The following is a 12,802-nucleotide window of genomic DNA, read 5'->3' on the forward strand; positions in this document are numbered from 1 at the left end:
TATTATATAGGATATTTGCTGCAAGTGAAGTTATGGAGCACGTTCAGTGGATTACAAATGTTGCCCATCCACGGGATTACAACGAAGAGCGCGGCTTAACCTTTTCTATCGGCCAAACAGTGTACTAGTATTGGTAAAATTCCATGGTACGAAATATTTTTGCATCGAATGCAATTTTACATCTTTGTTCCCAAAAATCCAGTTCGCATCCAAACTTCGTTTTTCATGTCTGCTCACATTGAATTATATCCGCAGCAACACTGGTTTCATTTAAGTCTTTTTCTTTTCCTAGACACCTTTATTTACAGTAAAAAGTTTGTTTGATGATGAATATACGGTCACATCTGGTATAATGGAATTTTTGTGTTTTCGTTTTTCCATACGAAATGCTTGTTTCTTTTGTATCTTGTTTACCTGGTTCTGGTAAATATGTACAAGGAGAAAGAAATCTGGAAAAAATTACTCGAAGAGACAGTAGTAAAGTGAGAAGTAAAAATAAGTTAGAACATGTTTATGGTTTATAAAAAATATCATTAGGTGTTACAAGATTGTCTTAGATTACAATTCATCACTCAGCCCTTCCATAACACAAACTTAAATGCCAATACGTCGGTAAGTACACCTACTTCTTTAATAACCAATAATGAACATAACTAAAAGCCAACTTTAGTTCACAATCAATGAAAGTTAAATATAGACATGCGACGCGTTTACCGATCCATTAAAAGCCCCTACCATGGTAGTAAACTTAAAAACATCACATTCCGACTTGGATCCAGTAAATCGTGGTAAGAGTCTTAACTGTGACACTTTTACGCGCACTTACTATTCATCTATTATTGTTAATAGCTTCATAGATACTGTTTTCGAGTTTTAGTAAGGATGTACCTAATACACACTGTGTATTTTAGGAAATAATGGGCATGTAGCGTCTTAACGCGAGTGTGAAGTAAGAGACGAGTCAATGTAATTTTAATGAAACTATTTGGTAAATTTCATGTATTACCTATTGAAGTTCGGACAATCAAAAAGATAATTTAAATTACAACAAGGCAATAAAAAGAGTTTAAAACAGAGCCAAAACCGATCAGTCAATCTTTACGCTGATAGAATCAAATGAGAAAAGATGTACTGCCATCTCTGACGAGATAAGAGCAAAATAAGGACTAACTCAACAAATCCAAAAGTGAATATCAACGACACTGTTTAAAAGAAATTGTTCCTGGATGATAATCCAAATATATAACAAATTACCTAAAGCTATAAGGGAACTACCACTTACTAAGTTTAAAGGAGCACTAAAAAAATGGCTTATTGAAAAATCTTTTTATAGTATCTCAGAATTCATGAGTCACAAATAATAAATGTTTTGAAAGGTACCTAATTGTTTGTTTTACATTTTATTTGTTTTGGTTTTTTGCTTAGTGTGTATTAGTTTTTGTTTGAGTGTAATGATGTAATGTATAATTTTAGAGTGTTATTTTTTATGTTATAATTTTAAAGAATTTTAAATATATTATTTCAAATAGAATATAATTAATACAATTTATAATTAGAAATTTAGTGTACTTAGGCCTAAACCTAAGAAAATATTTGCATGCCTATGTTATGGCGGAATGTGCTGAACCATTTATTAATATTACCACCAATATTGTAAACCATGTTTCACGCAAATAAAGATTCTTATTCTTATTCTTAATAAAAGTCATACGCTAACCAGTCATCCAGTAATATTCAGAGGAAACTCATAAACGTCTAAATATACACAATACTGAAATCGAGAGAGACATTACAGACTCTTAATTGTGCGAAGAGACTGTACGTGGTAAGCACGCACTAAATCTAACTCCTGACGGCTTTAATTGTTCGTTCACAGTTTCAGAAATAGGATGGTGGTATCTCTAGTCAGGTTAATGTGTAAAAACGGAATTTGGTAAAACTAGCAGCTGGTCTTTATTTATAACCGTCTTCAAAGGAATCGCCGATTTGTTAAGCTTTTTAATTAACTACAGCGAATCAGTTTTTGGACATACAAGCTGCTCAGGTGATATAAAATAACAAGAATTGCGAAAGTATATAAGGCGTGCAAAATTATTTACAATGTCACAGAGTGTTTTCGAACCATTTTTCAGGCCACGGCACTGACAATCTTCTACGGTCAATTAAGTCAAATTCTCAATTCCATGGTCATAAAGTCATGTGATTTGTTTATTACTAACATAATTACCGTCATGCATTGCACATACATTTAAAACTTTCACCAATTTCAAATTCTTGTACGCTAACTTTTCTTTTAGCCTCGCATCATGCAATGCTTACAATAATAAATTTACTAATATCTAATATCACAATTTATGACTGAGCAAACCTGCTTCAACTTTAAACCGTTGTTCCACTTCTATCTATAAGTATGATATACAATAAACTTTATGTTCAATAACACGAATGGGGTATGCAATTGCAGAGAGCATTGAATGTTGTGAATTACATTCTGATCTAATCTCGGTTTGTGTTGCTTAATATATAATACCCAGTGACGCTGTCGGTCTTGTGTAATGCACGAAAGTATGGGGCGAGATAGTGTTAGGAATTAGCGCAGTCTGTCAGATATGATATGCTGCCATTCTTGTGAGTTAAGTTACGGTTATGATGCGTTTGCGGCACTATTTAGTTTGGATTCCGGTTCAAGATGAAGAAATTGAATTCATGCAACCATCAGGCAATTATGCTTTTTTATTACAAAAGGCAATATGCTTTGAATATTATATTAGTTTCAACTACTTTGAAAGAGTGTTTGTTTTGAAAACTGTATTTATTTTTAAACTGAGAGATATATTAGGGGCCATCCAAAGTAACAATTATGCTATTATTAATAAATCTCCTTACTCAACTTTCGATGTAATTATAACAAACGTAATATTATGTTAAACGAGTTGCATCCAAATAACAGTGTTCGCTCTTGACCGCCTCAAGTATTGGCCAATACCCATAAATCCAGACAGCGGTCATTCCGACGTTTATTTAATATGCATAGAAGATTTACCACGAATGGGTATTGAATTTAATCGAGCAACTGTCCGTAATACAGTTTATGAACGATATTAATGGTGCCATACATCACCCGAGTTTGATGGTGGAGGTACTTTGTCTTGTCACAACATGCTCTCTTTGGTACGTTTATTTTGGTAATGCTTAGTGTACAAATATTTAGAATGAAAGTTCATCAAAGCTTTCGAAAACGACGCTATTGTTTCGAGTCTGAACAATTTGTATCGGCGACTAGATTTAATGACTACTGTTCTACTTACCACAAAAGATTCATTAAAGTGTTTGTTTAAAACGTTGATGGACATCAAATAATGAAGTTCATTAATATCTTTCTGCACTAGAAACTTATTGTTATAAATTCGTATAACAATACTTTCTACTGGCTGATACTTCAATGACTTAGATACACGATTAGAAGTGGATAAGTAGATAAGGCAGAAATTTGCAAAAACCTAATTTGCTCAATTTAGCTTCAAAATATAGACGTGTCATACGAAGAGAGCCGTGATCTGAAGCTATTTACGAAATATTTTCGACCGGAGATGGGCGTGCAACAATCCAACTGGGTTAGTCTAAAATCGTCTACGGAAACTCGCCACGAATTATGAGTTTTGATGAAATGTTCGCCGGCGTGCCAGTTCGACAGGAAACAATATATTTTTATAACTATCCCAATACCGTGGAAATTGAAAATGTGTGGGTTATTGATAGAGCTATCGATGGAAGATTAAATGTTAAAATAATTTATATCAATTCATTTAAACATGAATGCTTTAAATGATTGAAATTTTATTGGAAGGTAGCCAATTATTAGCGGAAATATTAAAATATAATGATGGAACATTTCTCATCGAGCGTTTTATTTAGGTGTTTAATGATTCGATATACGATGAAATCCGTTTGCAATAAAAGTTTATTTTTTTATGATACCACCTAATCCACTACTGTTTTTCTCCACATTCAAACTTTCTGCGTACATTACAAAAATTGTTTAAAACTTACATGCCAACTCGACGACAGCAGGCTGACTCCTTATATCGCCTCTACTGCTCCACGCATTACAGGTACAAGTGAACCTGTCTTCACCAAAATACTCGTCCAACTGGTCCCTGGTCACATTACACTCAGCTTCCACAATCCTCACTCCGCTTTGGGGATCCACAAACTCAAACTGGGTACTTGCCACCGACCTCACATCATTACATTGGAAGTACACTTGAAGAGCATTCGCTGCCCTACATCTTAAGACAGCAGGTTTATTTCTGACCACAAAAGCATGTTGGGGTTCTAGCAGAAACATTGGCAAATCATCAGTAGAACTTTGCAGAAGATGGTCTCCGGATAAAGAAGGCAGTTCGTCTGCATCTTCTCTATTTTCGTGTTCATCTTCTTTATGAGATTCGTGATCATAATCTTCTTCCAGATAATCTCTGTGATGTGTCGGAGCATTGTTTTTTTCTGAGTTATATGGGTCTAGTGCTTCGACCCCTGCTGGATGCGCGTACTCGGGTCGTAATGGTATAGGCGGTGTAGGAGCCACTGTGTTGTGATCGGCCTCTGTTGTGTTAGACGCCTCTGTAACAAAAAAAGATATGATTTTTAGGTGTCCACGACATAGGGCTTGAGAAACCCTAAAAATTGAATCTCTTCTAATAAATTAAGTTAGAATTTGTCTTTTTACACTCAAACCGCTATCAAAGTTATTTAATTAACACATGATACAGATCTGAAATTGATATTTCGATAACGAAAGTAATAATATATTTAGAACCGGAATGTAACGAATTCCTACCATTAAAACTTTTAAATCATATCGTGGGAACAAATTAAACTAAGTACACGACGCCACGTTCGCTTTTCAAAAACGTCACAAACAATTTAAAGACCAATTAAAACTTCACGAAACACCAACGCTAATAAGACTAATAGCTTTCGTTTACGTACAGACTTATTCTAATTGCGGAGTTAAAATATATTCCATGTCGTTCTGGATAAATAGCAACTGTCATAATAACATGTACCCTCCAAGTTATGCCATCGATTTCACTCCCAGTCCGCACCTGGTTTGAAACTTCACTCGTGCCTATTTACACGCAAAACACAGATATTTGGATACTGTATACACCCCACTTAATAATCTCCGCGTTATTCAGGCCAAAATCAACTTTAAAGCAGCATCACAAATTTCAAATTACAATGATGCTACGTGCAATTCTTCCCTCACTCAGAATTTCGCCTGAAATCGCTATCAGCACATCAGTGCATGTTACTCCTACACTGTTGACAGTATTACTATTATTTGAACTAGGGAATTGTACGAAAATAAACCGCAACCCGAGCGAACCGTGGATAACTTAATTAGTTTCACTTCCGTTCAGCTTATTTCTATTTCCGTTTTCGTGGGGGCCGAACGATATTTCCTTCTGGGATCTATTTTTCCTTAATAGGATTTGTTTCTTGGAGCATTTTCCGCTTGGTGGCTTGAATTGGTGTTAAAATGATTAAAATACCAATTTACTGCGAGACTGCTCAGGTAGGGCTCAACACTGTTACAAAACCTGCGATATTTTGGTAAGTCCGTTTGGAGATTAGAATCTTGAGAAATGATATTTTGAATACAGATTTATTTGAAACAATAAATTGTAACATTTATGACCCGAATTTGGAAAACAATTACTGTGTTCCTCAGATTACATTCTACTATCCTATCCTACATTAAACGTTATCTGAGTTTTTTTACAGAAATAAGCATTATACGAGTATTGTACTAGACGATGACAATAGATCAAGAACATTAACGGGCTTTAAATATAAGCCCCTTTTCAAACATGCGACAAAATTTTTTCAAACAACAATTAATAAACAACGAAACTCATGTGTTGGGCAATCTCACAAGTTGATCCATGCTTCTAATTATAATCTAACTCGTTTGTTGAAGTCAAAACAAAATGCTTAACGCAATCTAATTATAATTTAAATTCAAACGAGACAATTAATTACCATTTCCACTCTAAAATAAAACAGTCTTCATGTCACTCTGACGAAGGTAAAGTCAATTACATATTCTATTTGCTCCGAGCCTTTCTGGTCATCCCGATTGAGTAAGTCGCCTGTCAATTTTAATTGGTTTTTAGCACTTGGAATTTGATTAACGGCTTTATTAGTATCAAATATTTCGTAATCTTCAAAAAGATTCGAAGCTTTATCACAATTTTAATTAATGTCTGATTCGAGTGTAGTTCCTATCGTGTTTCTATTGATATGTGAGTTTCCTATTGACTGGTTTAAATCAATGCTTTTGTTATGTAGGTCGGTCGTTAGGGCTGTTGAGCATCGGACAAAGCTTGTACTATTACACTTTTAATTGAATAAAAATCGACAAACTTATTTCTTTTATTTGAAAGACAGATATAGAAACTTGATAAAAATTAAATGTTTTCAAATACAGAATAGTTGCAATGAATGTAATGCGTGTAGATCTGATTAAAATGCTGAATATACTTCAGCTTGTATCTACTTCCCTGCGGGGCAAAGGCGTCTATTACCGCGTTGGAATGGACATATATCTCCAACTCGAATAATTAAAATTAAACAATAACATGAGTTACTTGGCCGAAGCTCTGCAGTTGCACGCTATTATTTATGCTTGATTTGTGGCAAAGTGGCCAGCCCTAACCATCTTAACTAAAAGAGCATTCACATTTCGTGTACAAGTGTTATCTGTAGTGTCGAAACTCCATTTAAACGTTACAAGAAGCGTAACTAAACCGATCGCCGTCACGACGTTCGTAAATTATAAATAAATGTCTAACGTTTGTGCTTCGATCGATGTGTAGCTTTGATGTTATTGGTTTATGTTCTGGGGTGAATAAGCCGTAAAGGTCTCGTTTGTATCTCAATGCCGCTTTATCATTTCAACTAAAGTAACGAAAAATTACTCAACATTTGTTATGTAAAACAGCTGTTAAAACTGAAGCTACTGCTTCATGTAACAGAAGTTTTTGTTGAATATTTAAGAGACTAGCTTTAACTTTAATACAGTAAATTGAAAACAATACGACACCTACACAACTACTTCAGACAACCTCTTATATAATTGGACGTTGAAATGTGTCTAGCTATTGCCATTGTCTGCAAAGGACATTCGTTATTTTTAAACACCATCCTGAAGATGGTGTCTTATAAAATCCTATTTCTATTATATTTTCCTTAGTTTCCCCTTACGTCACAATAAACAAATCACTTTTAGCATTTCACACATAATGAATGGTGTGTTTTCTTTGTTTTAAAATACCTCAAACGTTTGGAATCACAGAATTTTAAATGGGACAAAATGTCTTGTGTTTAGTGACGTGAAACGCGTACCGTTTGAACGATGGTCGGCTTTCGGGGACGAAATCTAAAAACAAAACGAAATATCGGGGTTCGTCATCCTGTCATTAAGTATGAGCAGTACCGTCACATGTTTACTGGGGTTATGTTTAGTTGTGTTGCTTTCGGTCTTCCTTTTCTGTTATACCCGTAATTAAGACATTCTAAATTGAGTTTTCTTAGACGCGATGATGACAAGGTAAGTTATAAATGTAGGTACCTTAACCGTAGGTAAAATGATTGATATCTAGATCAATCTAACTCTGAAATATCTGGTACAAAGTTCACCTTAAACATTTCAAAATCAACAACCCAGCAAAATTATTTCAACCCGCCAAAACAAGTATCAAATAATTAGCAAAACTTGATCTAAACAAATTGAAAACATTTCACCGGCATTCAGTTCCAGCCCAAACCGCTGTTTTAACCGAAGCTAGTACAAAATAATTAATGAAGGCATCGATTTTATTTCAGACACCACTTTTATTGATGGCCTGTTCTTAATCAATGTCTGGGGAGAATTCTCGGAGCGTTTCATTCGTTCTTAAGATGCGCTAACAATTGAGTTTATTGATGATAGCAGACAATAATTGTGTCTTGTTACCTTTTGAAATAAAAGGTGTATAACAAAGAATATTTTAATCTGAAATCGTGAATACGTTAGCGTGTAACGAAAATTGATTATCGCCGGCCATAGGAGAGTATGAGTCAGTCGTATAACTTGAAGATTTTGACGTGTTTTGAATTCATGAATTATGGATCGCACTTACGAGTTTAATTTAGATACGTCAAATTTGAAGTGGAGAGATGCTATCGAGATGGAATACGTGAACGATGTAATATTTATTAGTAATCTAAATGTAATGCTGTTACTCAGTAATATTCAATAGGACTTGCAACAATGGTAGAAAAAGCAATAAGGGATAACTTTAATATTCCAATCGAAGTCATCAAAAATAACGACGATACTAACAAAATCTATCCACTTATATTGGGCATCATAAAACCAGATCCATTCATTAATAGCGTCCTATCTTAATACCAAATCTAAAGCACTCTATTTATGTACAAACCAAATATTCCCATTAAATTTATTAAGGGTCTATCACTGATACTTAGCAGATGTAACTGTTATATTAAGTGGGTATACGGTACTTTTATAAAAGTTTGTTGTAATGGCATCCATATCGGTTTGTGCTCTATTGAGTTGAACGATAACAGAGCCTTTATGCGCTGTAGCAGTATGTACCAGGAATGCAGTTGTATTAACATAGCTTGTTGCTGTGACCTGACGGTGGAGTCGAGTTTTTAAGATCGGTCATACGGGAGCCGTTTTAAAGCAAACAAAATAAAATGCTTGACTATCATAACGTGATTTTCTTTGGGGACTTGTTTGCTTGTTGTTTAAGCCGTAGCTTCTATCATTATGATAAACCCATTAACCTATGTTTTATCAAAGCAACAAAATCTATTAATCTTGCATAACAATTTGATGTATCATTAATACAAAATTATGAATGAACTTTAAAAGAACACCCTGAATTATACAACAGGGTGCTGCAAAATAGTACTTTCATGAAACTCATTTACCATTACCGGATACTGTCGCAACCCGTCCTTTTTAGCGGAATATTATGGAACGTGTATCTGTCTAGTGCACTTAAATTTAACACCACTTAGGGCTGTCTCTTTAAAGCAAAAGATATGTAAAGATAGCATAACAAGCGGCAAGATAACACATATGTTCATTCGCAAGCATTAACACAATACAATAAGCGGATGCATTACCAAACATCTGTAGCACACACACGTCACCCGGAGACGATGCTTGATGCAGTTTACTAGCAAATGCACTTAGCGCCGGAGAGACGTAAAAAGATGCACTCGATCTATTTAATGACACTGTGGGCGGGGAAACGCGAAGCTCGAAATAAATGGGCTATGATGGGCTTTGTAATCCGATGTCGCTTGCTGACGAGTTCGTAAAAAGTGAAGAGGAATTTATTCAACCAGACTGCAGAAATAATGTCAGAAATCAATGAAGTACAGTTTATTACTTTAAATAAATTGTAGCCAGCAGTCAGACATACCATTATCCATTGTCCAGTTAACCGAGATAAGATAATGTACTTTAATTAAATGAGTCACAATCAAGTAACTATTTCTCAATGTAAACGCGACACTGAATTTATTATATGTCACACTTTATAAATAAGATACGACAAACGCGTCTGTTGTATTCTCAATCATTGAAGTATTTTTTATAACAATGTGTACAGTATACAAAAAATCCAGAACCTAGTTTTATAGAAGAATTCGGACAATATTGAAAATAGGAAAGACCTTGGCGGGACATCATAGCCGACAATACATTTCAAATTACGAAAACAATTCGACCGTTAACGCATAACATTTGAAGGTGCAAAAAAAAGTGTTTCATAGTTCTTTGACGGCGATTTCTCACCCCGGACCACACCCACAAAAACTCAATAGTAATACGATACATAGAGTGCCAGTCAAGAGGTTCTCAAACAAGATAATCCCTTTGTTAGTCGGGTTATAATGCGCCATGGCTTCTCCTGGGAGCATTTTGCTATTATTTTGTGTTTCATTCACGACAGCAGCTGCTTACGAGTGGTCGTTTCCGATTTCAACTTTAATGGATGTATGGAGTTTTTGCCTTAACGGGGAAACGTTAAGATTTTGTGAATTTGGGATCTCAAGTTTACTCTCGTCAGGTGTAACAATAACATTTGTGACTTTTTTCGTAAATTAATAAGTTTCAATCCTTTAAACCCTTTAAATGCTGTCGTTTTTATTTCCTCTTCTTTGCTAGATGTTTTTAATTAAGTTATTTATGAAACGATTGATTTCACACCTTGAGACGTTCAAATAGAAAACGTACTCGATACAATTTACGAAACATAAATAATTCGATGTCCAACAAAGGTCTCGACCCAAATCAGTTGTAACCTTAAAGCCATCATTAGCTCCACTGTTCACATACAGACATTCATTGTATGAGCCATTTAAAAGATCGTGACCAACTCACACTCGAACCATCTTCTACGAGTATTGATTCTCTCTTTTCATTAACGAATTGTAATTTTCACACGTAAGTACGTTCATGACCTAGATACTCGGATTTCAAGCTTTTGCTTCACTGAGAACGATGTTACATAAAAATAGTGTTGCAAACTAAGAATGCTTCAAGTGTGAATACATTATTTTCTAATGAAATGTTTCTCATCCTTCTTCGTATGTGAGTATTAGATTAATCAATAAATAACATGTTTACATAACAAATTCTGCCTTCAAAGAGGAAGTTTAAATTGATTTAACACTAGAAGCGGAGACAGTGCTTCAAATGACAGCCATAAGTGACGTGTTTTAAGATTGTAGAGAGTACAATCAACCACGCAAGTGCGTTGACAGCAAAGACTTAAAGCAACCTTATTGCTCAGTATTAAGGGTGTTGTAATAATATCACTATTAAAACTCGCAGCTTGCTGCTCTCATAGAGCGGCGATCGACAAAACTGTTTTGTTATGGCTATGGCAAATATATAATTTGTAAGCAAAGTTACCGTTAAACAAGTAACGGTCTTAGATTAAATTTGTTTGTTAAATTAGTTTAACTAGGAAAATATCGATTTACTAAACTAATACTATTTCCATGCTATTGGAATTAAAATTATTTTCATCTATAACTAGATTATTTAGTTTAATGTTTAAGATTAGCTAATAAAGCTGTTTAAACTAAGATTTGTTTTTAAAATCTTACCATATATTATATTAAATTTTCGTCTGGTATTTAAATCCGTGTTAGTAATAAATAACACGATGATCATTACAAATCACCAAGCATTAATGATTCTGTATTCACAATTTACCAAATATTTACTTAATAAAAGAATGTTTGCTATCTTCGATCAATCGCGTTGGCTTAACAATCTGCATCATCACGCTTATAATTACCAATAGTGTGTCCAAATAATACAGTTTGATTAACTGTTCTCTCATGTCAATCGTTGAAAGATGCGCTGTGACAACACACGGCTACACTCAACATTTTACAACGCACCATCAGATTTAACGCCCCCAATACAGATAATTTCGTGTTTGTAAGTTGCATTATCGACTCGTGACAAGAAACTATTTCTTCCTCTTTTTGCCATTCGACTCGGCATTGTATCAGCTTTTTTATATCGGAGATCCGTTGGTGACAGTTACATTTTTTACCTTCTTTATCAACTTTGAGATTAGGTGCAAGCTCTGCAGTTTTTACAACATTTTTTGTTACCCCACTTAGATTTTTGAGGGTCACAGATAAAGCGATGTTTTATGAGAATTTTTGCCTCTCCGTAAATCATGGCTGGTAATTAACCGTGAAGATATGGAGTTTGAACTTTTTAAATTAAGGACTGTGACCTAAATTCATGAAAGTTGTGGATTAGAATTTCATGAATATTTCCACGAAAGTTTTTAAGTAAGCGTTTAATTAAAAGCTTTTGTTAAAAGTATAAATCGTGGTTTATTTACACTTTTGAGTAAGCAGTTGAAGAACAAAGTATGAAACTCAATAAAACCTTCTTTGATCCTAGTGCAAAGCGCAATGCATATTGCAAAACAGTAGGTACATAAATACAACCTGTATTATTCGATTCAACTTCTGCAGCACTCAAAGCCTAAATGGCTCATATAAATTTGATTTGTTTTATTTTAAAATAAAACCTGCCTCACGTTTTCAGTCTCACCAAGAACAAAGAGAAAAAGAAGCTAACCGTAGTACTTACCATGTTTGTCGGCGGCGACGGCCACCCATAGCACGAGGAGCACGACACCCCCCCGCGCCATGTTCACTTGCGCGCGCGCATCACCTAAAACAATAACGTTGGAAAGTTAGACCAATATTTACTTAGATGACTTTGTATTGGTACTCATTGTGTGGTGTGTGAACGCTTTAAAATCGTATTGTCCTTCGATTTGTGTTTTGTTTGCAATGAGTACGGAGTCTTGGATTCTGATTGGTGCTCTGGCGCTGAGGTAATAAAACGATATTCCCAGTTAAATTGTTTTGAGATGAGTCAGATTACGGTATTAAAAGCAACAAAGTCAGAATTATCTGACATAACTTGACGAATCCAATCTGAATAAAAATAACATAAGGTCGAAAAGTAATATGTAGAACCGTTTCCAATCAAAAATAATAGTCCCGACATCTTCAACGACAGAACAAAAACGTCTTACATATTTCAAGCATCAAAAAAAAGTTGGAAACGCTGATAGCCCATATTTCTGATCATATCCCAATGTACAAGCCTACCGCGTCATTAACCAGAACACTTTTGTATGGCACCGCACCGTGACTAATAGGACCCTTT

At 34.8% G+C, this 12,802-nt stretch overlaps 1 protein-coding gene across 6 annotated transcripts in view; it reads right to left on the reverse strand.

Annotated features, from left to right (window-relative positions):
- Window positions 1-12,802, reverse strand: part of LOC113502594 (netrin receptor UNC5B-like) — a 128,374-nt gene that overhangs the window by 46,381 nt on the left and 69,191 nt on the right. For all 6 annotated transcript variants that reach the window (XM_026884215.1, XM_026884216.1, XM_026884219.1 and 3 more), the window contains 2 exons: window positions 12,215-12,298; window positions 4,051-4,623 (listed from right to left, as the gene is read on the reverse strand). In XM_026884215.1, coding sequence (XP_026740016.1) covers window positions 4,051-4,623; window positions 12,215-12,275 — 634 coding nt within the window. In that variant the 5' untranslated portion in view covers window positions 12,276-12,298. The remainder of the gene's footprint in view (window positions 1-4,050; window positions 4,624-12,214; window positions 12,299-12,802) is intronic.

This window comes from Trichoplusia ni, chromosome 17, assembly GCF_003590095.1.
Source record: "Trichoplusia ni isolate ovarian cell line Hi5 chromosome 17, tn1, whole genome shotgun sequence".
In the NCBI taxonomy this organism is placed as follows: Eukaryota; Metazoa; Arthropoda; class Insecta; order Lepidoptera; family Noctuidae; genus Trichoplusia; species Trichoplusia ni.